Genomic DNA, 25,308 nt, shown 5'->3' with positions numbered 1-25,308 from the left:
CTACTGAGACTTTACTGCTACCGAGTGGAGACAAACGTGGGCCTTCTGGCATGTTCCACCCATAGGAGGGCATGGTCTCCACTATCCTCAGGCTCTTGCCAGATCCACGGTGCTGGAAGAAGTCACCCTTCTGACATTCCTGGTTACCTGGGGAGCCCCTTCAGATCAACTGAGCGAACAACAGTGGGAATCTGTAGATTTTACAGGTGATATCACCACCATCATACATGATGGAGTTCATGGATAGTTATGCTTTCTAGCCCTCAGTCAACACGTCCCTGATAAAAGACTGCCAAACTTCAGGTGGTCATCTTAGTGCTGGATGCCCTGGCCAACAAGTGGCCCCATCGGCACTTTTCTTTTTTAAATACAAACTCTTGGACCACTGCCCAAGACTTGCCCACTCTGGGACAGAACTCTGGGAATCTCTTGCCTCACATATGAAGAGAATGTAAATCAAGGTAACAGATATCTCTGCACATAGTAAGGCCACAATGTAAGGCCTCACTAGAATATTCTCTATCCCCTTTGGAGTTCCAGACGTTACTGCTAATGACCAAGACATTCATTTCACTTCTCAGAACACAATGCCCGGCTCTAAAAGAAGCCACTCAACCGAATTTCCATCTACTCTCTAGGCAACAGGTTAAATCGAAAGGGAGGATGAGCTCCTCACAGAATTCCTACTTTATAGAACAAATAGAGCTCTTGCCTTGGGTCACTATTGCCATAGGCATTGGTTATCTAAAAAATTTTTTTCTTTAAAAATATTCATTTATTTTTGAGAGAGAGACAGAGACCAAGTGGGGAAGGGACAGAGAGGGAGGGAGACACAGAATCCGAAGCAGCTCCAGGCTCCGAGCTGTCAGCACAGAGCCTGATGCAGGGCTCGAACCCACAAATCGCGAGATCATGACCTGAGCCAAAGTCGGACGCTTAACCGACTGTGCCACCCAGGCACCCCGGCATTGGTTACCTAAATTCGTGCTCTCTGGGGACATGCCCTCACTATACCAGTGCCATACCACATGGCCCACCCTCTCCTGGTCCAGTGTCTGGTGTGCTTTTTAGGGAGGCCCTTCCCTACCCTCTAAGTCCCAATCATCACTAAGATTTAAATTGAAGTCAAGGTTATCATGGAGTCAATTGTGGTGTAAGATCTAAGACTAAGACTCAATACTAGCACTGCCTTGACGTCTGGTAAAAATCAGGAGGGCCTCGAATGGCCGAGGTGCAAAGCTTTCCGCACGCTGCCCCGTGATCGGCCCCTGAGCCGAGCACCAGGCACGGTTCCTACTTACCCCTGAGTACTGAGTTTCAGTTCCCCGCCAGCCCGCTGAATTACTCAGATGAGCCGATCACATCCTCCCTGGGGAACCAGGGACGCTACCTCCTCTCGCTACTACCACCCTTACCACCTACAGCCCCCGGGGGCTCACTCTGTTCCCAAGGGCAGCCCCGTGGGATGTGACCCTGCGTGGCTTGCGGTGTCCCCCTCCCCCAGGCTGTAAGTACAAGTGACTCACGTCAGTCTCATCTGTCCAGTGTCAGGCAGGCGTGGCCATCCCCATAACCCTAGGGCAGGATGCCCCCCCTTCCCCAGGGAGTGAGTAGGAGGCACTCCGGACACATTTCCCTCTGCTTCACATCACAACAAATTCCTCTGTGCTCATTCATCTGTCTGACATTTTACCAAGCCTTTCAGATTAGCAGAGTGGGATTTTACTTGTCTTGATAGGTCACCCTCCTAAAAGCCAAAGCTACGGCAGCTCTCTTGTCTAAGTGGCCACGGCCAGCGCCCGTCAAAGGCACCTGACATGCGTGTGAAACGTGTTAACAGCTTTCAAAGAATTCACTTTGGAAAGGAACCTCCATGCTTAGGGCTGTCTGACACAGGTGTTGGCTTCACAGCTCCCCGAGGGTGGTGACGATGGCACAGGTGTGTGACAAACTGATTCGGGCCCAACGGATTTTAATCTGTGCGGAATTCCTTCCTGCACGCTAAACTTGAAAGGTGACAGAAATACAGAACGTTATGAAGGAAAGGTTTATGTCGATTTTGAGAGGTGTAAAGCTTTAAAGAAAGAATCAGTTATCAGGGTCCAACAGCTAACACTGAATGAGGGATTGATTGAGTCATCTCTTTTCCACATTAACATTCATTCACCTGTTGAGCGCCGGGCTGCTGGATTTGTTCAAACAAGGTGCTACTACGTTCACTGCTCCTGTACAATTCCCGCTAAAGGACAATCTTTCCCATTAACAGAATTATCTGAGAAATTTATTTATTTATTTATTTATTTATTTATAGATTAAAAAAAATTTTTTTTTTTTTAACATTTATTTATTTTTGAGACAGAGAGAGAGCATGCACAGGGGAGGGTCAGAGAAAGAGGGAGACACAGAATCTGAAACAGGCTCCAGGCTCCGAGCCGTCAGCACAGAGCCTGACGTGGGGCTCGAACCCACAGGCCGCGAGATCATGACCTGAGCCGAAGTCGGACGCTTAACCGACTGCGCCACCCAGGTGCCCGTACTTCTAGATTTTTAAAAATAAGGGGCGCCTGGGTGGCGCAGTCGGTTAAGCGTCCGACTTCAGCCAGGTCACGATCTCGCGGTCCGTGAGTTCGAGCCCCGCGTCAGGCTCTGGGCTGATGGCTCGGAGCCTGGAGCCTGTTTCAGATTCTGTGTCTCCCTCTCTCTCTGCCCCTCCCCCGTTCATGCTCTGTCTCTCTCTGTCCCAAAAATAAATAAAAAACGTTGAAAAAAAAAATTAAAAAAAAAATAAAATAAATGTTTCTTCCTTTTTGAGAGAGACAGCATGAATGGGGGAGGGGCAGAGAGAAAGAGGGAGACGGGATGTGAAGCAGGCTCCTGGCTCTGCACCGACAGTAGGGATCCCCACACCGGGCGCAAACTCAAGGAACCACGAGATCGTGACCTGAGCTGAAGCTGGACGCTCAACTGACTGAGCTACCCAGGGTCCCCTCTCTGAGGAATTTAAACTAAAAGCATGGTTTTTTACTAAGATTCTAGATGGTATCTTTCAAAAGGAGAGCAGTAGAGATCTTGCCTTGGCTTGAGTTCCTGAGTATAGTCCCCAGCATCCTGGCATCTGAATGAAGTACCTCTGGGGCTTGTTAACAATGCAGATTCCCGGGCTCCACTCCAGACTTCCTTAACTGGAATCTCAGGGGCCCCAAGGGTCTGACATTCCACAGGCGCCCCACAGAATTCTCATGCACACTCTGGCCGACAGTCACGGAAACGTGATTTCAGTCACACGGATCCTCAGAATGGCTAGTGTCACAACTGCCAACTCAGCGTTTGTGCAAAAACATGGTTGCTCCCCCAGCAGGATGACACCTTGAACTTAAGTAGTTACTTTTGTGAAGTGGTGCACCCCAGACATTCCCGTGGTCATTATCTCTCTCCTCTCTGCCCTCCACAACAGAAAAATAAAATTTGCAGGGTGGTCACCTTTGCATTGAAATCATACGCTGGGGGAGAGGGGTTGATTTGGGTATGTATTGTAACAGGAGGTTCCCAACAGAGTCCCAGTCCAGGTTGAGTGGGAGGGAATGAATTTATGGATTAAGCAGGACCAGCACATAGAAACTCATGCAGGCAGTAGGGGTGTTTAGTTTCCTGTTAGAACAAGGAAGCTTATCAGCAAAATGCTGTCAATCTAACGAGGAGAGAAATCATATAAAATACAGCGTATTGGCTTGCTAGTTTTAAGGCAACATTTTTTTTTTTTTAACGCTTATTTGAGAGAGAGCACATCGGGAGAGAGGGCAGGGAGGGGCAGAGAGAGAGGGAGAGAGAGAGAGAATCCCAAGCAGGCTCTGCCCTGTCAGTGTAGAACCAGACCCTGGGCTCGAGCTCACAAACCCCAGATCATGACCTGAGCCGAAATCAAGAGTTGGACAACTTCACCGACTGAGCCACCCAGGTGCTGCTAAGGCAAACATTTTTACTTCTGATTTTAGTGAATTCTCTCATATCTGTTTATTTTTTCCTAACGTTTTCAAGTGGAACCACTGCTTCTACGTTTAGTTAACAAATTGTTCTAAAAGGTCCCCAAGTATCATCTATGCTTGAGTTCAAATTCCTCAAATTCAGTAACAATAGAATGAGTTTGCTTTACTTCTCTTTAGCTTAAAATTCACCATGAAATATTTTGAGTAAGAGAAAAGAGCAGTAATACTAGAGAAAAAAGATGATCAAAGCTTGACTGATTTATGATGTATTTATGTGCAATTTCCCCTCACTGGGAATAGTGGTTCAAAAATCAGAATTCTTTTTCCAAACACATTTTCTCTCAAGATGTGAAGAGTCACATTCCCTTCAGAACATGTAAGTCAGCAGTTTCTACAAGATATCAGGAACTCTGTGATATAAAATAAGCCCCACTTATGTCACAAACTGTAGACTCTCATCCTTTTTAATAGCTGTGTAATATTCTACTTTACACACACACACACACACACACACATCTTTCTTATCCATTCATCTGTCAGTGGACACGTGGGTTGCTCCCATATCTTGACTATTATAAACAATGTTGTAATAAACATAAGAGTGCATAGATATTTTCAAATTCATGTTTTCATTTTCTCTGGGGAAATACCCAATAGTGGAATTATTGGATCATACGATATCTCCATGTTTAATTTTTTGAGGAACCCCCCTACTCTTCTGCACTATGATGTGTACCTGAAACTAATGTGTCAACTATACTGAAATGAAAAAATATTTTAATAAAATAAGTCTCACTCTTAGTCCTGAGTTTAGGGCCTGCAGGCTCTCCCAGAAAAGCTCTCATAAAAGAGGCCTGACACATGAACCCTGACAGAATGAACCCCTTGAAATCTCTAAAATCAGGGGAGGAGGAAGTTGCACATTTGTTCCTGATAAGAACACAAGTTAAACAATTTCATCTCAAAAACATGCTGATCACTGAAATCGCACTAGATTTCCACAACTGATTTATGGTAAAACCACATTATTCAGAACCACTCTGGTTTGGACTGTGTAAAGGAATAGTGTTACCATGAATACAGTAGGAATACACTAGAAGTACAATAAAGGTTTTGTGAAACATGCTGAATCTGCCTAAGAAAATAAGTTTTGAAGACTTTTTAACCATATGGAAATAATTCAAGCTAGCTACAGATAAATCCTCTGTTAAATAAATAGGACGCCCTCAAATTTACTTAAACATTGTGAGTCCAACTCTGGACTTCATTAGATTACATTTACTTTGAAATCTATAAATTAGCACTCCTGTATCCCTTGGGTCAATTCCTAGCAGTGCTATTGCTGGGTCATAGGGTAGTTCTATTTTTGGCAGTGCTTTCAACATAGCCAAATTATGGAAAGAGCCTAAATGTCCATCAGCTGATGAATGGATAAAGAAGATGTGGTTTACATATACAATGGAATACTACTTGGCAATGAGAAAGAGTGAAATCTGGCCATTTGCAGCAATGTGGATGGAACTGGAGAGTGTTATGCTGAGTGAAATAAGTCAGTCAGAGAAAGACAGATATGTTTTTTCACTCATATGTGGAACTTGAGAAACTTAACAGAAGACCATAGGGGAAGGAGAGGGGGGAAATAATAGTTACAAACACAGAGGGAGGGAGACAAACCACAAGAGACTCTTAAATACAGAGGACAAACTGAGGGTTGATGAGGGTATGGGGCAGGGGGAAAATGGGTGATGGGCACTGAGGAGGGCACTTGTTAGGATGAGCACTGGGTGTTGTATGGAAGCCAATTTGACAATAAATTATATTTAAAAATTAATTAATTAAAAAGAAATCTATAAATTAGATTCTACATTGATTCATATGGGTTTTCTTTCCCTAAAAACATTTATAGTGAGAAAAGTACCATACATGTTTAATGATTATATTGGCCCCATTGGTATGTTTAAAAAAATACTGGCAGGGGCACCTGGGTAGCTCAGTTGGTTAAGTGTCTGACTTCGGCTCAGGTCATGATCTCATGGTTCACAAGTCCTAGCAGGCCCTGTGCTGACAGCTCAGAGCCTGGGGCCTGCTTTGGATCCTGTGTCTCCCTCTCTCTCTGCCCCTCTCCCCGCTCAGGCTCTCTCTCTTTCTCTCTCTCTCTCTCAAAAATAAATAAACATTAAAAAACTTTTTTAAAATACCATCAGTTATTAAATCATAGATATTATTGAATAAAAATGTTGGAATAAGTTTTTATTTATTTATTTAACATTTATTTATTATTGAGAGACAGAGAGAGACAGAGCATCAGCATGGAAGGGGCAGAGAGAGGAGACACAGAATCCGAAGCAGGCTCCAGGCTCTGAGCTGTCAGCGCAGCACAGAGCCCGACGCAGGGCTTGAACTCACAAACCGGGAGATCATGACCTGAGCTGAAGTCAGATGCTTAAGCGACTGAGCCACCCAGACGCCCCTGGAATAAGTTTTTAAACTTCTGGACATTCAGTATAAGATGATGTGTTTCTTTGGAGATGAGAAATTATGTGCTTAATAATACTATTCTCCAGGCGCTTGGGTGGCTCAGGTGGTTGAGCATCCAACTTGTCTAACTCTTGATTTTGGCTCAGGTCATGATCCCAGGTGGTGGGATTGAGCCCTCCGCTGGGCTCCGTGCTAAGAGCCTGCTTAAGGTTCTCTCTCTCCCTCTGCCCCTTTCCCCCACTCGCACTTGCATGGTCTCTCTCTCTCTCAAATTAAAATAATAATAATAATAAAAATAGTAATAGATAATACTGTTCTCTGTGAATAAGAATAGAAGAAAAATCTAGTCACATTTCTTACAACGGTGGTTTTCACAGTCATGCTACTTATAAACTCATTACCATTTTGGTTAAGATTTTGTAAAACTCAAATTCTAGGAGAAACCCAATAGTAGTTACTGTAGTATCAGACTGGTAAGCAACCAGTCTTTTTTTTTTTTTTTTTCCAAAACAGGAAGTCATGTTCAAGGGTGTTAAAAAAGATCTTTAGACAGATCTAACCATGACACTGCAACCCCAGAGTCACTGCAGCTCAGTGGCTGTCTCAAACAGTGCCACTTTTGCCACAGTGCTGGGAAAGCATCCTCAACCCTGATTTTTCCTACTTCTTTTTACCAGATTTCCCTCCACCATCTGATGCTCACCTATGCCAGGCACTGTTCTGGACTCATTTCACTGCATTCTTTTTTCTTTTTTAAAAAATGTTTATTTATCTTTGAGAGAGAGAGAGAGACAGAGCGTGAGTGGGGGAGGGGCAGAGAGAGAGGGAGACACAGAATCCAAAGCAGGCTCCAGACTCCCAGCTGTCAGCACACAGCCCAACAAGGGGCTCGAACCCACGAACCATGAGATTGTGACTTGTGCCAAAGTCGACCCAGGCGCCCCCCATTTCAGTGAATTCTCACAAGCACCATGGGAGGGGAGGAAAACATTGTCCTCCCAACACTATAGACAGGAAACCGAGACCCTGAGATGTGGAGCCATCTGCTGAGGGCACTCAGAGCCCAGCAGGCCATGGTCTGGCTATAGTTCAGTTCTCTTGTCCATGTGCCTCCCTGGTGGATACACCAAATCCTTGAAACGTCTTAGGCTCCTTTTTTTTTTTTTTTTTAAGAGAGAGAGCAAGCACAGGGGAAAGAGAAAGGGGGGGGGAGAGGGGGGAGAGAGGGGGAGAGAGGGGGAGAGAGGGGGGAGAGAGGGGGAGAGAGGGGGAGAGAGGGGGGAGAGAGGGGGAGAGAGGGGGGAGAGAGGGGGAGAGAGGGGGGAGAGAGGGGGAGAGAGGGGGAGAGAGGGGGGAGAGAGGGGGAGAGAGGGGGAGAGAGGGGGAGAGGGAGAGAGAATCCCAAGCAGTGCGGAGCCTCATGCAGGGCTCGATCCCACAACCCTGGGATCATGACCTGAGCTGAAATCAAGAGTCAGATGCTCAACCAACTGAGCCACCAGGTGTCCCAGGCAGGCTCTTAAAGTGAGGTCTGCATCCCAACCACTCAGGTGTGCAAATACACACAGGTGCCTGGGCCTGACCCCAGACCTACCATGTTGTGATTTCAGAGCAGCTGGGCCCAGAATCTGCATTATAAACGAGCCTCCCCCACACTCCCAGATGGTTCTTCAGTGCGCGCTGAAGTCTGAGGAGCACCACCCAAGGCTGCCTCCCATCTGTCCCTGGCTGCCTGGCTTGCACCTCGCACCATCTTGCTGAACTAAAGAGTTAAATCACACTGGAGGATTCGGGACACTTAGAAGTCATTCAACAGGGGAAAGGAGGAAGTGAGCTTGCCAGATGCCACCCCTACCACAGCCAGGATTTGGACTCAGTCTCGGCTTTCGGTCTCTTTTCCCTACATCACTGCCACCCCCCAGGACATGCACGGGAGGCAAAAGGAATTAAACTCTAACAGTGTAATTTCTGGATGCAGGGAGAAGAGTCTGGCGAATAAGGGATGGAGGGGAGGGGAGCTTTGGTAGAGCCCTAGACTTCACCTCAGGTGGGCCCAGGCAGGGAGCTCCCTCCCAACTCTCCAGTTGGGTGACCCTATGATCACCCCGTCACAAAGACTGCCAGGAAAAGCCATGTTGGTGGGTGCCGGGAAGCCCTACCTCTCCAGGAAGCTGGGGGCCCCTGCCATCTCTGACGCTGGTCAGATCTGATTGTCCCCCACCTCCCCTACTCTGGGTTGTCAGCAGAGCACGAGGTAAATGCTCCAGTAGGGCAACCAGCAGCTTGGCCTCCAGAGCAGATACAGCTTTGTGCACGGGCCCACAAGAGAAATAGGGAATGGCTGAGCCTAGCCATTTTTCTGGTCTGTACTGTGCCGAAAACGTTAGCCTGTGAATTACAAAGAGGTTTCTGGGGGATTTCTGTTTGTCTGTTTTCTGCTTTAGGGCCTGACAAGCATCCTTTGCCCCTCTGTCTAGTAAGAGAACCCTCCTTCCTGTGGTTTGGGTAGAACTCACTCTACACTCTCCCCCACCCAACCTCAAGGCTCATACCTGACCAATGCCCTCTTCCATCCTCCTGATGGCAACAGACGATTCACAGATGGCCACATGACCCAAACCACCCATATGACAGTCATCCCCAGAATTATGTGGGTGCTAGGGGAAACCCCCTCCCAACCTTGCTCTGCCATCTTGAGGGGGCACTGCGTAAAGCTGGAGGCATTGGTGACCACCTTTCCCATCATGAAGGGAAAGCCTGCCCAAAACTGGAGCCAAGACAGAGCCATGAGAGGGACAGAAAGACAGAGAGACCGAGCCCGAGAGCATCATTTAAATGCTTGGACCCAGGAGCGTCCAAAGACCCTAAGCCAATATGTCCCTCCTCCCTTTTTGAAAATTAACTTGAGTTAGACTTCTGTCACTTGCATCCCAGAGTCCTGGCTATCTTCATTTCAGGCATGTGAAAAACACCACAGGAATTTAATGGATAATTTCTAATGAAGTATCTTACAGATTTAAATAAGAAAATTCATGCCTGGGATCATCCACAAGTCGTCAGCTAAATTATCAGTATGTTTCTGTTTTACACACGAGAAATTGCTCTGACTGGTGCTTTGTTCAAGATATTAAAATAATCACAAGTTCAAGTACTTATATTAACCGTACATACCTTTAGGGAGTCCTGTATCTTGAATGGGGTATTTGTCTGACTGTGGAAACCAACAAAAGAAGAGAGTTATTCTTAAACACCATAGTCAATTGTAAGATCAAAGTGAAAAGAAAGCTTTGTTTTGGGGAAGTCATAATTTTAGTTTAAAACCTCACAAGTTTCTAGCCATGGCTTTATCAACAGGCCTGACCCATTGCTTGTTTTTATGCTTAGTGCATAAAAAATGAAATCCACATTGACAAGAAGTTAATGTTGGAACATGAGACAGAATAAGCCTTCTCAATTTCCTCAGCTCTGACCACTAAACCACACTTCTTCTCTTTTCTGCAGTGCTATTTCCCCTATTTCCTGTAGTTTAAAATTGAGGAACGTTTTCACGAATTATGGGGATAGACTGATATCTTGTCATCATTTCTGTGATATTCATTTGGGTCAACAAGCCTGCGTGCCAGGCGGTATTCACTATTGGAGAGCTCTGTCCTGGGTTGACTGGGATGGGATTCAAAAGCCAACCATCCCTACTGACCTGCACAAAGATCTACAAAGATCTACTCATTATGCATGACCATACACAGTTCCTCAATGCCCTGGATGAGGGCAATTCCATTGGAGGGAATTCAAAATAGCAAAGGCTCTTACAATCATGTATGTCTTTGTTGGTACCTCCATGCAGGTATCTAATGTTCTGAACACTTTGACTTCCGATTAAAGAATGGAGTCATTCTCTGATGACTTACGTGAGAGGAGCGAGAATGTGCCCAGTCTCCCTATCCTGTCCCCTAACCCCTATTCAGCTCCCACCCTCCATCTGGGCCTTTGGGTCCATGCCTTCCAGCCTTAAAACGAAAGTTACACCTTCCAACTTGCCTGTAGGTCTCACACATGTCCTCCTCTGACAGAAGAGAAGAAGAAACAAATGTGGAACCAAGAATTTTGTTTTAAATCCCTTTCCTTGCAGTTACTTTGGAGATGAACAGTGAAGCTTCAGAACCTCTAGGCGCCTCGAACTCCTCTTCCACAGAAGAAATCAATCAATCATGGAGAACTTAAAAAGTCAAGTTTTCCCTCAGACTAAATTCTTCTTGATACTCTGTTCTCCAGAGAATGGAAAACACACCTGTCCTACAACACTTACCAGGCTGTTTTTAAAGTATGTAGTTGTCTATTTCCTGGAACAAACTTGGAGTTTTTCAAGAGAAGGAACTATGATCTTTGCAACTCCACATTTTGACTCAGTGTGAACATCTACCAAAGGTCTGCATGAATGAACAGGCTCGAGCAAACACAGGTTTCCTGAAAAGACATTCAAGCTAGGCCTGGAGAATGCCCAAGAACTTGGGTGACCAAGAGGAAGGAACACAGTAATTGCAGATGGCAGACACAGGTGGTCTGGACAGTGACAGGTGTAGAAGACCCATCAGCTTGAAGCAGAGACGCACGCTGGAGGGGGACAGGGCTGGATCCGAAATGATGGAGTCAGTTTACATGGAAGATCCTGGAAGTGAGGTGGAAAGATTTAATGGGTGCCATTCCAGGTGTTTGGGAAGGTTGGCCTATCCAACTGTGCATGGGAAGATGTTCAACACTATCTTGTAGAAACTCAGACAAGCAAATAATTTCAGCACAGTGCGATCACAAGTAGAGTTTGGGCTGTGGAGAAGGGGGCCCCAGAAGGTCCCAGGGTGAGGCAAAGAAAGCATCACAGGTCAGCGAAGCTTGAACTGAGAAGAGGAGGAACAACAGGGGTTCATCAGGTGAGGAAGCAGGGAGATTTTCTTCGCTGGATGGAGCAGGGTTATCGGTATCCCAGGAAGGTGAGAAGGCCTGGGTGTTTCAGGAGCAGCAAATAGCTACTCAAGCTTGACTCATCAGGAGGGATGCTGAGACGGGGTCGTGGAGGACCGCGTGTGCCATTCTGAAGAGTATAGGCTTAACCCCAGGAGCAGCTGCCATGTTATGGGTTGATGTGCATCTCCCCAAAAAAGACCTGTTAAAAGTTCTAACGCCCAGTACCTCCGAATGTGACCTCATTCGGAAATGCAATCACTATAGATAGAGGACTAGTTAAGGTGAGATCATACTGGAGTAGAGTGGACCCTCAATCCAAGATGACCGGTGTCTGTACAAGAGACACAGACCCACAGGGGGAATTCGGCCACGTGCCAAGGCCGTGAGGGAACGGATGGGTGCAGTTACAAGCCGAGGGCCACTGCCAGTTACCGACAACCACACAGGCCTGCGGAGAGGAGAAAAGATTCTTCCTCCACTGATTCCGGGGGGAAATGGCCCTGCCAACACTGGGGTTTGGCTTCTCACCTCCAGAAGCGTGGGACATTTAGGTCACCCATTATGTGGTGCCCTGTTGTGGCCACTCCAGCAAACTGACCCAGGGAAGGCTTAGAAAAGTCAATCTGGCCCAGCGTGGAGAAGCGATGAAGTAGCTGTGACCCAAGGAGAACCTGATGTCGGGAAGAGAGTGGGAGTCCCAGGGGAGCACAGGTCGGGCACTAGGGACAGGAAGGACCGACTGAGTAACACCCTATAGGAGCCAAAGGCTCCCGTAAGGAACCACAGCACAGGGGATGACAGGAATGATCCACAGGGCTGCTCTGCATCCTGTCCTTACGGACGCAGGGGCAGGGGATTCTTTCATACTGATTTCCACTGTGTGTCCAGCTCCGTCCCATTCCCACTTAGGAAACTGCAGTGCTGACTAAAGATGTGAACACAAACATCTCAGGGCTTTGAGACACAGGTGCCGCATGAATCACCAAAGACTTAAAGACATTTTGTTGAATTGTATTGTTTAATTATATTGTTGTGTGCATTTATGTCATTCTAACTAGATCAGTTCCTCAGAATTGTTCATGACTGGGCAGTTCCTCTCCTCCAAATGCTGACAGAAAAGAAAAGAGAAGGAAGAGAAGAGAAGAGAAGAGAAGAGAAGAGAAGAGAAGAGAAGAGAAGAAAGGGAAGGAAGGAAGAAAGGAAGGAAGGAAGGAAGGAAGGAAGGAAGGAAGGAAGAGGGAAGGAAGGAAGGAAAAAAAGAAAGAAGGAAGGAAGAAATGAGGCAGGAAGGAGAGGAAAGAAAGAAGAAGAAAATGTGTCACATACTATATGCATAATAACACATGAAATGTTGCCAAAGGCACTGATTTGGTCATAAAACAAGAGGCAGTACCACATAGGAGAGCAGGGCTCCAGTCTGGGTGATTTTATACAAATCCGTTAACTTTCCTTGCTTCTTCTGTAGCATGGGGGTAAAAACAGCTGTCCTACCACCTCACCGCTTATTTGGAGGATGAAGAATGATGGATGTGAAGTCCTCGGTAAACCTTAAGCAGGAGACATGCTACAGAGTGGTTATGGGAAGGCAGGGCAGGGACCTAAAGCCAGCCGCTGGGCCGCTTCCAGTCGGGCCTCTTAACCTCATCCTCTGTGCCTCAGTCTTTCATCTGTAAAGCGGGCAGTGCTTACCTGGAGGGAGGTTGCAGGGATTAAATGCAATAACACACTGAACCAAACGGCGGACGCCCATCTGGTGAATGGGCAGCCCCCAGTTACTGGAAGGCAGCCCTGTTGTTTCCTTCAATCTCACATTAAATAACTTGAATTTGGAAGAAGAGGAAGTTAAAAGGAGACAGATAAGTATTGAGTAGACAAACGTACAAAGACCTGATGTAATCTAAGCAGATCACTTCTGGTACGTGCCAAACAAGAACAGAAACCTAATACCATTTTTAGCCTTAGAGAAACCCAAAGTTTATTACGTCACAGAGAACACTGTGATAAAGACATTTATCTTGGGAAAACCGAACTTGGGGTTTCTGATCTTCATGTTAATACTGAGCCATAAAAATGCAACAAAGGGGAAAAAGGAATAACAAGAATTATCGCCATTCATGTAAAGTTTGTAACCTACCACGTTAAAGGATAAAGTGCTAGGGTCCGTGTCTTCCACTGGCTCCTTTGCCATATGATCTGAAAAAAGCAAACAAACAAGGGGAGAGTATTTAAGAGCACAAAGGTGTCCTTTGAGAACTGTCTTCACAGCGATGCAAACCACCCTAATCAGGTTTGAGAAACACTTACTTTCAATCATTACTCAAAACAAATTCAGGAGGAATGGGGTCAGACCACACCAAGAAAGAGATTAAGACAAATAAACTTCATTAAAAAAAAAAAAAAACAACACCATAATTTGGGACAGTTTCCTTGTAAATATCTATAAACACTCAGAGTTCCAAATAGTCATGAACTATGCAGATGTCATTCTCAGGACTATGTGGCATACTGGATTTGATTATAACTTTGTCTTCTGCTTCTCTCCATTTCCTACTCTTTTGTAACTCATTAAAAACTTTTTTTAATGTTTTATTTTTTAGACAGAGAGAGAGAGTGTGCAGGGGAGGGGCAGAAAGAGAGAGGGAGACACAGAATCTGAAGCAGGCTCCAGGCTCCAAGCTGTCGGCACAGAGCCCGACACAGGGCTCGAACTGACCAACCGTGAGATCATGACCTGAGCTGAAGTCAGCCGCTTAACCGACTGAGCCACCCTGGTGCCCCTCATTTTTATAACTTTAAAATACTAAGCATCTGGATGTGGTTTATGCAAATTAATAAAGAAATACCTCCCAGTATCATTATCAAACAAAAAGTGACTTTGATTTCCCAATATATTTGCTTCTTATTTACCACTTGTTGCATTTCAGGAACTGAATGAGGAAATGCAGAAAAAGGGATAGGCCTCGGTCAAAGCCACAACTACATCTCAAGAATTTGCACAAAGTAGAAAAAGGTTCCCCTCTCCAAGACACTTTATCAGACATCTGCCAGAAAACTATCTTAATAAAGAACCAAATCTGTTTGGGGAGGGGGTCTTCGAGATTTATGCAGCACACCACCCACGAAACCCCCTAAGGGGCAGCCTTGGGTCAGCCGACTTTTCAACTTTCATTTTTTCCCTCCAGATCTTCATTAAGTATACACTGTGGACCAGGCACTTAGACCCAGGAAATGCCTTTGGGGATCCAAATGAGCATAGCAGGATGATTTATAATAATTTGTGTTTGTTCTCCCTAGATGTTTCCCTTCTAGAATGTGTCTGGACTTTCCCCATGTCTTTGCCTGGCAGGTGTTGACAATGCCCAAAGGAGCAGCAGTGTGAAGGGAACATCTATTTGTTTGTTTTATGACAGCCTAGTCATTGGAGAGATTAAACAAGATGGCCCAGAGGAGTGGGGACAAACGAGGAGAGCTTTCGCCAGTGTCATTCCACAGAGCAGGGGACAGACATCTGCAGCCTCATGAGTGGGGACCGTGGCCTGGTCCCTGGCAGAGCCCAGAGGTAGCAAGGCCACAGCAGGAGATGCACCAAGGGGACTTCCCAACCCCAGCAAAGGGACCCATGGTTTGTGTCTAGCCCAGAAACAAAGGGCTGCTGGATCGCAAGGGTCCTGCAAGGCCCAGACCCTGAGGACAGCAATGTCCACCAAAATGTACTAAAAATTCAAGGCCCCTCTCTAGTTTTCCAAGCATCACATCATCCTCTCAGATTCCCATGTGACTCCGAGGAAGGGCCAGGTCCCGACTCGGACTGAAAAGGAATTTCCTGGGAGCCCAGGGGAATATGGACTCAAATATGGATTTAAATCCATGTAAACAAAACAGGAACCACCTGTGTTGCTGATTTCACCCAGAGTTTTCACAACTGCTCCTGCCCAAGTGATAAGTCATTATAATACAGAGCCCTCAGTGTTAAGAAACACAAGTGCAGAATGCTATGGAAACAAGAGGAAGCGTAAATGCCCAGCCTGGGGTACACAGTGGGGTTGTGGGGGGGGGGGTGCGGGGAGAAGATCCTGCCGGGGAATGGACAGCTGGGTCTGGAAGGATGAAGTGAAGCTAGCCAGGAGAAGGGGTTGGGGAGGGAAAAGCATTCTAGAGAGAAGGAACAGCATGGGAGAAGGCTGAGAGGGGATAAAGAACATGGCACATTAGTATACTTCAGATATGTCCGGCCAGACACATCGAGTTTGGTTTCTGAGTTTTTCCTTTTCATTCTTCTCCTTCCGGTTCCTGGCTGGAGACAGGGTGGTGGAAGCCGTCACTGAGTAATCTCAAGTTCCTTCCTCCCTCCCCACCTATCACGGCCTTGTTGCAACAATTTCCTTTTCACTAAAGCATACTTAGATGCTAATGCTTTATTTTTTTTTTTTATTTTGAGAGACAGAGAGGGAGCGAGCGCAGAGGAGGGGCAGAGAGAGGGGAGGAGAAAGAGAATCCCAAGCAGGCTCCATGTTCAGCCTAACTCAGGGCTCAACGCCAGGACCGTGAGATCATGACCTGAGCTGAAATCAACAGTCAGATGCTCAACCGACTGAGCCACACAGGCAGGCGTCTCTGGATGATAATACTTTAAAACCTGCCCGCCACCAGGGGTGTGGTGTATCAGCAGGTATCAACAATGGCATTTCAGGTCAAGGGCTGTGCAGGACCTAGAGAGCTGGGGAGGGGTGTGTGTGGGGGGGGAGGTGGTGGTTTCCAAATGACCCTAACAGAATTCATGCAGACATCACCCACTGTATCTGTAAGTTAGTTCTGTTTCCTACAGAAAAATTAGCATGAAAGGAAGGAAAGAGAAGAAGAAAACAGAGGACATGGTCAGGAAAGGCAGAATCACACCAAAAGTGGCAGTGAGGACTCAAACAGCACAGTTAAGGAAGGCACAGTGGGCTTGGGTGCTGAAGGCTTTGGTTCTCCCTGCCACATCCTGAGAGCAGTGGTCTGGCCTTGAGCCAGTGTGACCTTGGATGACTCACCTAAGTGCTTATGGCTTCAGGCTCCTCCCCTGTAACCTGCGGGGTGGGGGGAAGGGGGGATGGGGGGGCCCCAGGTGATGGATATTGTGGTCAGGCCAGGATTGGGAACCCCAGGCTGGAGGAGCGTGCCTCACAAAGCTATGAGGTGAACAGGAAAAGCCAGGCGGATGATGGCACATGTTTGGAGGCCCAAAGTCTCTTGCTTTGGTCTGAAATCTCTGAGACTAAACAGAATTTATGACGGCAAGGGCACAAGGAATTCAGGTTTTTCATTTTCTGATGTACGGCAGCAAAGCGAAAGGGTAATCGGGAAAGGCGATGTGTTCGGACCCCGTAGTAAAGGCACGTCCAGGTCTTCATTGGAGTCTCTGACGTAGATCAGGCCGTGGAGGAAGTTCTTCTGTGCACATCACTGCCAAGCACGCACACAGACCCAGGCCTGCGTGGTGCCCAATGTGCCCTGCCTGACATCGTGCCTTCTCCCACCCGAGACGTCCTTGTGGTTCGCGCTCAACTACCTGTGTCCGCCAGGCCTGGGTGGGTGTGTACCAAGGAGGGTATTTGGAGGAGGGCTGATCCTGATTCTCTGACACTGGTCTGGAAGTAGGAAGTTGCCCTAAAGGACTTCTGAGAGCCCTTGGAGCTGCATGTTTACAGTATTACTACATATAAAATCAAATCTCTTATTTAGAAGCATTACAGTGTGTATTTTTTATAAGTTCCAGGGAACAGCAGGCAGGGCCCGCAGGCAAAGCTCTGACAGCAGCTGGGACATGGGGCACGGGAGGAGCCAAAACAGAAAGGGGGACCACATGAGCTCAGGCTGGGACTTCCCCTAGCTCCCAGCCGAAGCCCTGCTCTCTCTGGCAGTGCTTTCCTCCCAAAGCCACCTCGACTCCGGGATCAGTGTCTCCAGGCAAGAAGATACACATCACCCCAAGTTACCTGGGAACTGACCAAAAAGGATCTCGCTGATGGCACTGATGCTTAATTTACATGAGCGTCTTCTGGAGAGTTCTCAAAAGGCACGAGAGAAGCCCGTGGTGACCTGACGCAGCGTGGCCCTGGAGGATACCTGGCCCGGCTCTCGGAGACATCAGGGGAGAGCAAGCTAGGCAGGCTGCTAGATCGTTTCTTCTTTCTCTGGGCCTCAGGTTCCTAATCTGTAATAGTCAGGGGTGAACGGAGCCTCCACGCGTCCTTCCAGCTTTAAAGGTCCGTGAGCGGTGAGAAGCAGTGGCCCCATCGGCCAAAGAGCATCTTCAGGCTAAAGTCACTGAATGATATAGGAAGCCGCGGTCAGCACCTTCCTCTGAAATTCCCATTAGAGCTCCCGCTTACCTGGTGCCCAGCCCGTGCTGCAGGGGTTACCCCCAGGCTCAGTGTATCCTCGCAGGAACCCCGAGGAAGGTTCTGGTGCCTCCCTTTTTACACAACTGTGTGCCTAAAGTCACAGGGTAATACAAGAGCCAGAATCTGGACCTGGGACTTTGTGACTTCAAAATCTGCCTATTTTGGGGCACCTGGGTCGCTCAGTCAGTTAAGTGTCTGACTTCGGCTCAGGTCATGATCTCATGGTTCATGAGTTCAAGCCCCGCATCGGGCTCTGTGCCGAGAGCTCAGAGCCTGGAGCCTGCTTCGGATTCTGTCTCCCTCTCCCTCTGCCCCTCCGCCACTCAACGCTCTGTCTCTCTGTCTCTCTCTCAAAAATAAACAAACATTGAAAAAAAAATTTTTTTTTAATCTGCCTAATTTCCACTACTTTCTAGAAGTTCACGCACTGACTACCTGACATGCTCCCCTGGGGGGAATCTCAGTGTCCAGATTTTCCCTTTTAACAAGGATGTTAGATTAGGACCTACTCTAATGACCTCATTTTAACTAGATTACATCTGTAAAGCCTCTATTTCGAAATAAGTTCACATTCTGAGGTACTGGAGATTAGAATGACAACAATGTTTCTGGAGGAACGCAGCTCAACCCATCATAGTTTACTCTCTGGCCCCCCAATTCACATCCCTCCCACGTGCAAAATACAGGCACCGAGCGTTCCCCCAAAGTACTATGCATTCCGGCATCAGCTCTAAGTCCCAAATCTCCTCCTGACTCCTCATCCGCTCAATGACCCAAATCGCATCCTTAGAACCGTGGACCGCAGCCCACGGCCTCTCCAGAAGCAACCGTCCCCTATTTTGCAACACACACCCTGGTGAGCCACCCAACAGCCGTATGGTTCCGCTCCAACACCTCCCTTCATTAGCCACGGAACACGGGCGCCACCCGTTCCTAGACACAGTCTTTCAAGGGAAATCCAAAGACCTCCTCTAAGGATGTTCTTTCAGAGCGAACAAAGAGGGAAGCATGCCGGAGCGCCCTGGCTTTCCCAGGGAACCAGGAGCCGTGAGAGGCCTTGTGTGCTTTCGAGTGAAGAACTCAAGACAAGTTTCGAACTTGCAGTTTCAGAGCGAACTTATTTTTCCTCTGTTATTAGGATTTTGTGAGTACGATCGCTTTTCTGTTGACCGACGGCTGTTTTCATTCCTGGTTATGAAGAAGTCCTAGAGCCCTAACCATACTCGGGACACAAGGTCTCAGGGAGGCAGTGCTCTGGTGGCGCTGGCACACTGTTCATTTTCTCTTCTTCCCTGCCGTCTGCAGACCTCACATCAGGTGCTGAACAAGCGGAAGAAGGACCAGGGGTCCAGAAAGTGCACACCCAGGGGGTGCCTAGGTGGTTCAGATGGTGGCATCCAACTCTTGAGTTCTTCAGCTCAGGTCACGATCTCAGGGTTCACGGGTTCGAGCCCCACATCAGGCTCTGTGCTGACAGCACAGAGGCTGCTTGGGATTCTGTCTCTCCCTCTCTGTCTGCCCCTCTCCTGCTGCAGCATGCTCTTTCTCTCAAAATAAATAAACTTAAAAAAGAAGAAGAAAAGGAGAAAGGAGAACTCCAGCTCGCCACGGCTCTCTGGTGCATCTGAAGAAGGGCTAGCTGGTCTGGCTGGTCAAAGACCTGTGCTCCTTGAAGCGGTTGGCTCTTCTGTCCCGGTTTCCATTCCCACTGCTACCTGGGACCCACCTAAACTCATGGTGGGGGGGGTGCTGGAAGGGGCAGTGAGAGATGAGGGGCCACCCAGGGCTGTCCTGAGCTGCTGCCCCACCAGCAGCCTCACTGCACAGTGCAAACAGGGACCCCAGAACAAAGGAAGGACATGCGCCCATGAGCTGGTGGCCCTTCGGCAGTTAGCTCATCGCAGTGATTCACCCCCACCTCCTCAACCCAAGGTTTCAAAGCCTCTTTCTTTGCTTCTGGCTTGAAGTCTGTATGAACGTGAGCCAGACTGGACTCACCTCCGACACAGATGATCTGACTCATTCCGTGTTCGATTTTTATTAGTGGCAGAGATAGAGTGAGACAGCCTTACTAGAACCTGCATGACTGTTTTTCTTCCGTGTGACCCCAACAGTCTTGTAGATTTTCTTAGTGCAAAACGTTGTTTCCTCACACTAAGCTCATAACCTGCTATGATAATATATATATACCTTTGTTATTTGCACGTGAAGACACAAACATCTTTTTTATCTTTACAAGGTAAACTCAGTTGACATATCTAACTGGATGAAGAAGTTTCTAAAATCTCAAAACAAGAAAAGCTTTTACTGCCCACAGTTTGAAGCATATGTGGTTAAACTGTATACTTCCATTCATTCAGTGAGGCAGTAAGTATTTAACCAGGGCTTACAAAGCGCTGAGTGGTGTGGGAAACAGAGGCAGAAACAAATGGTAGACAAAATTAAATGGCCTTATAACCTGCAGCCCATTGACAATTATCGAGCGTAACAATTCTCCAGGACCTCCCTACTGTCTTGATGTTGAGGCTTTGCTGGAAGGGAAAACCACCTTAGCACAAAGACAGCCAGGCCTCCAGGATCTGTGTCTTCTTTAGCATACGAAAATGCTGTTGGAGACTTCCTCTTGCCTTTACCTCCCCAGCTCCCAAGTATGTAATCAGCCATTCCTCACTATCGGGGCATCGATTCCTGCCCCACGGGTCCTGTCCCTGTGCTTTAATAAGATCACCTTTTTTTTTTTTTTTTTTTGCACCAAAGATGTCTCAAGAATTCCTTCGTGTCCTTTGGTTCCGGATCCCCACCACCACTCGGAAACCACACCACCGAATACCGTGACAGGCGTGAGCTCTGTCCAACAGCTTACTGTCTAGTTGGGGACAGACAGGAGTGGGGGTGGAGGGGCGGTGAAGAGGGCCTTCCGGACAATGAGAACAATGTCTGCGAAGGGGCAGGGACGGCAGGGGTAGGTAGAGACAGACGTAGAGAGAATGAAAACCTCTGAAGGACTGAGCATCTGTTAGAAAAGTCCATGCAGGTTTCTTAAGTAGACAAGTGCAGGATCTGTTAGGTCTCTGGCCACCTTTTGGTGAAGCGGCGGGTAAAAGGCAAGCGTAGGTATGAACACGGCAGGTGAGCGCTGAGTGCAGGAAGTCAGGAGAGAGCATGGGAGCTCGGTCAGGGATGCAGAAGGGAAGACTCCCTTTAATGAGTTCCACACATTGGCACCATCTGTGGCTTCACTGCAGAAATAGAAGGGGTGGGCGGGTATGCGCTGGAGGTTATAGACATTAAATGAGAAAGGGAAAGTCATTTTCGATCTTTTTTTAGATGGAGGAACCTTCCTCTTACTGATAGACTCCCAGAGTGGGAACGGACATGGGGACATCTTTCGAATGTCTGAATAGGTTCTTCTATATCTTTGCGAGTGACAAGGAGACCTCGACCTTAGGAGGTCTCTCCCCACTCTGTGGGAAGCCAGAAAGATCTCACGTACAGATGTGGGTTCTACCTCTTAAAGTTCAGGAGACCAGTTTCTTTTGAAGGACACCCTCCTATCATCATCCCCTCTGGTCACGCCTCATGTGCTGGGATTTCCAAGTCCTTTGTTCCATTTTGGCTGGGCCAGGCAGACCAAGAACACCACGACAGGAATTCTAGATCCTGTAGTGCTAGTGTGGTCCGCTAAGACCACGTTGGCTGCCCTGGTGGCCTCTTCACACCATGACTCACTGAGGCTTTTTACACACTGTATCACTATTAAGGGGCAGTTCCTGGGCCTTGTCTTCTCCGGTGCCATTAATTTGGGGGGCCCAAGCAGATTTTACACTTGTCCCCATTCCATGGATCCCCGTACCCCCTCCCCCCCAATCTTTTTGAAGCCCCTTCGCCACTATCATGTAATGAGATCTGAGACGACTGTTGGTAAAATCGGGCCTCACACCTCTTGGCACTTGTCTGTCCATCGGGTTCTTGGAAGACGTGGATGTGGAGGTGAGTGGGGGTGGCTGCCCTTTCTGTTTTTTCCCAAACAGTGGGTATGGGGGGAGGGAAAGGAGATCCAGACAACTGATTTATCTCCCATTTCCCTGGAAAACATATTTACCATTCCCCACTTGAAGAAGAATTTAGACCTTGCTTCAAAATCTTCAGGAAACTCTCCCAAACTTAGCACACCATGATGCCAATGTAGCTGTCTTCTGACTCACCTCCAGATACTTTGTCTCCTCCTAACTGCTCAAACCACAGATTAATGATGGAATGTTGCTCTGTCCCTGCCCAAGCCCAGGCCAGAAAATAGGAAACACGTTTATCTACGCAGTTACAGGCAGTTCTGTATATGTGGTTTTCTCCGCAGCCTTTCCAACCTCAGCAAAGGAGAGAAATCCGTAGCGTGCCCCGGGGAGTAGCTCGATCATTCATTCATTCCTCCCAAGAGGATGGGAGAGCAAGGGCAGAAATCCTGGAAGGTGAAGTCTGAGGAGGCCCTTAAATCAAGTAAGAGATGAAAGAAAAATCGAGATTCTGGCCTGGGTACACACAGTATTTTAACATAAGGACAGAACTAGAGACCATTCTAATTAAAGGCCTCTACAGGTGGGATCCCACAGGTGGGATCAGCCTCTCGGTTTCCTGGATACCAGTTCATGCAACGGCTCTGAGGGCCAACGTACATACAGAACAAAAGCATTTAATGAAAGTGAAAAAGAGGAGAGAAAAGGAGAAATGAGAAGGCCTGTGAGTGGGGAGAAAGGAAGGGCCGGGGAGGAAAGAATGAAATCCACTCCTTGCGCTCTTTCCTGCCAGAGAGGCTTGAGAGACTTGTTTCAACTGGGATCCCGAGTCCAGAACAAAAGCGGCGGGGGCCACAGCGCGGGGAGAGGGAAGGCGCGTCCCAGGCACGCGTGGGGGTGCCGAAGGGTGGGGGCGGCGGGCGCGCAGGAGGCCGGCGAGACCCGCGGGGATCGGCAGCCGCTCGCGGGGGGGACCTCGCACCGCGCCCTCGGGGCCCCGGGCGCCGCCGCGGTCCCCGGCCCGACCCCGCGCGGACCGGGGTGCGGCGCCCCGTCCAAGGTCGTCCCGGGAAGCCCCGGGGGTCGCGGGAGGCTCGGCCCCACGGTAGCTGCGGGAGCCTGGCGAGCTCGCGGGCCGCGGTTCCCGCTCCAGGTGAGGGCGCGGTGTCACTTTACCTGCGCGCAGAGGGTCGTCCGGGAAAGCCATGGGGCGGGGTGGGCAGACGAGCGCCCAAGGGGGCTGCGCGGCCTCGGGGACGGGGTTGGAGAGCGGGAGGGCAGGGATGGCAGGTCCTGCCGTGCCGACGCTCCCGGAGCTCACCACCGCGGCTCTGCGCGCCCCTCCTCCTCCTCCTCCTCCACCTCCTCCCAGACTCTCCGCAGCGTCCTCCGCGTGCTCACTTCCTGCTTCGGCAATTAGCAAAGCCCCTTCTCGGCGCGGCCGCCTCCCTCCCTCGGCAGGCGCGGGCCGGGGCCGGGGCGCGGGGAGGGGCGCCCGCGTGCCCGGAGCGTCGCCAGTTCGGGCAGCGCCCGCAGCGGGCGTCCTTCCTGCCGCGCGCCCAGGCTCCCGACCTGGCGGCCCCTCGAGCGCCGTCCCGGCCTGGCTGCGAAGGAATCAGTGGCCTTAAATCCCGGCTGCAGTCGCGGGTCGCCGTGCTGGCCCCCTAATCACGCCGGGGCCGGCACGCAGCTCTCCCACCGCAGGCCCCGCGATCTGCTGTCTAAAGTCTCCCGGTCTTTGGGCAGCGAATGCCGCTGCATGGTGGCACACGCTGACAACCGCGATTCGGAGTTTTCTTTGGCAGATAGCTATTACGTGGCCTCCAGGATAGATGCTGCACAAAGGGAGGGAAACGAGAGAGCGCCTGATCCACACCCGTACAGCCGTTCTAGAAAAATAGCCGGGGTTCTCTCGGAAATGCGGAATCGGTTCTTACAAGAAAACCACTAAGGTCTAATTTAAAGGGGAACATGCGCCAGTTACTTACGGGAGCACAGACTGGCGTCGTTTACCAAGAATACATTAGAGATAGTTGTATTTTTAAAAAATTTTTCCAATGTTTATTCACTTTCCGAGAGACCGTGAGCGGGGGAGGGGCAGAGAGCGAGGGAGACACGGACTCTGAAGCAGGCTCCAGGCTCTGAGTTCCGCGGGGCTGGAACTCGGGAACCGCGAGATCAGGACCCACCCGAGCTGCAGTCGTCCGGCGCTTAACCCACTGAGCCACCCAGGCTTCCCAAAGACAGTTGTATTTTAATTAAACCTATCGTCAGTCATAAGTCTATTACACAAACGTTATAGGCAATTTAAATGTAACAGGACTCTCCTAAGGGTTTTTAAAGAATCCACATCGGCCTGGGCAGGTGAGGATGGAAAGACGTATGTAAGAGACAACATAATCGCTGTTAGCACGCAGTGTCAGCAATTGATCATTAAAGGAGCCGCCTCCAGCCCAAAGCTCAGCTTTGAGAAACGCAGAAAAGCAGCAAATACCTACATACCCTCGTGGTGACCAGAGGCTTGTTTTGTGCTTCTCCTCATCTGTTTAGTGGTCCGGAGGCCCATGGCGCTCTCCAGATTGGTGTCTTAGTCTCTGGAAGAGGCCATGGAAGAGGCAAGAGCCTCAGAAAAGAGTGACCGGCTGTGTGTCTGAAGAAAGTAACAGCCTTCTAGATGAAGCTTTCTGGGGAACTTGTAAGTGGGAGCGTAAGCTTCCTTCTGGTCTGCTTCTGATAGGAAGGGAAATTTTTTCTAAGAGTATTTTTTCTTCGAATCTATTTTGAGGTTTGGTTTGTGGTTCTTGCAGACTTCTCACGAACATGGAATTATTTCTAAAGTTGGTTGGCAGGAACCACATATCAAATTGTGCTGTCTTGTTAACACTGTAAGCTCGAGCACTGCCCTAAAGCTGGTTGGCCTTTCAAAACCCTGAACTAGAATTCATTTCTGTATCACTCTCATTCTTTATTATACTGAATAGAAGATAGGTGGCAGAAATGTACTTTCAGATTAAATTTTTTTTAAGGATTGATTATGGACGTAAATTATTATCTCCTTTCATTCAATTTCCTTGTACCTCCTTTTCTATGAATTGCAACCATAACCCATCATTATCTTCACTGTTCCCATGTGCTTTGTGAACTATAAAGTGTGCACTACAAACGAGAACTTTTTTTTTTTTTTGCAATTTACAAAAGAACTAATTTAAAAACAATTCTCATCCACCATCATTCCCACAGATTCCCATACAAGCTATTTGCTCTCACATTATGTCATTCGGCTTTTGCTTCTATTGCTTCTAAAGAGTGTAAAACACTCAGCTCAGGCCATGACTCAGCTTGTTTCAGCTGACTTCAGCTCAGGCCATGATCTCATGGTTCGTGAGTTTGAGCCCTGTGTCGGGTTCTGTGCTGGCAGCACAGAGCCTGGAAGCTGCTTCAGATTCTGTGACTCCTCTCTCTGCCCCTCCCCTGCTCTCTCAAAAATAAATA

The 25,308-nt window shown here is 48.4% G+C and overlaps 1 protein-coding gene across 5 annotated transcripts in view; it reads right to left on the bottom strand.

The window, feature by feature from the left end:
- Positions 1-25,308, bottom strand: part of EDARADD (EDAR associated via death domain) — a 93,104-nt gene that overhangs the window by 44,433 nt on the left and 23,363 nt on the right. For 3 of the 5 annotated variants that reach the window (XM_053910218.1, XM_053910220.1, XM_053910219.1), the window contains 2 exons: positions 13,555-13,613; positions 9,633-9,672 (listed from right to left, as the gene is read on the bottom strand). In XM_053910218.1, coding sequence (XP_053766193.1) covers positions 9,633-9,672; positions 13,555-13,608 — 94 coding nt within the window. In that variant the 5' untranslated portion in view covers positions 13,609-13,613. Of the gene's footprint in view, positions 1-9,632; positions 9,673-13,554; positions 13,614-22,992; positions 23,717-24,318; positions 24,411-25,308 lie in introns of those variants that run through there. The other 2 variants (XM_019418922.2, XM_053910217.1) reach the window with 2 other exon arrangements.

Source organism: Panthera pardus, unplaced genomic scaffold (genome assembly GCF_024362965.1).
Source record: "Panthera pardus isolate Hobbes unplaced genomic scaffold, ASM2436296v1 HiC_scaffold_22, whole genome shotgun sequence".
Taxonomy (NCBI): Eukaryota; Metazoa; Chordata; class Mammalia; order Carnivora; family Felidae; genus Panthera; species Panthera pardus.
Note: the sequence above shows the minus strand (reverse complement) of the source record. Positions and strands in the feature narration are given on the sequence as shown.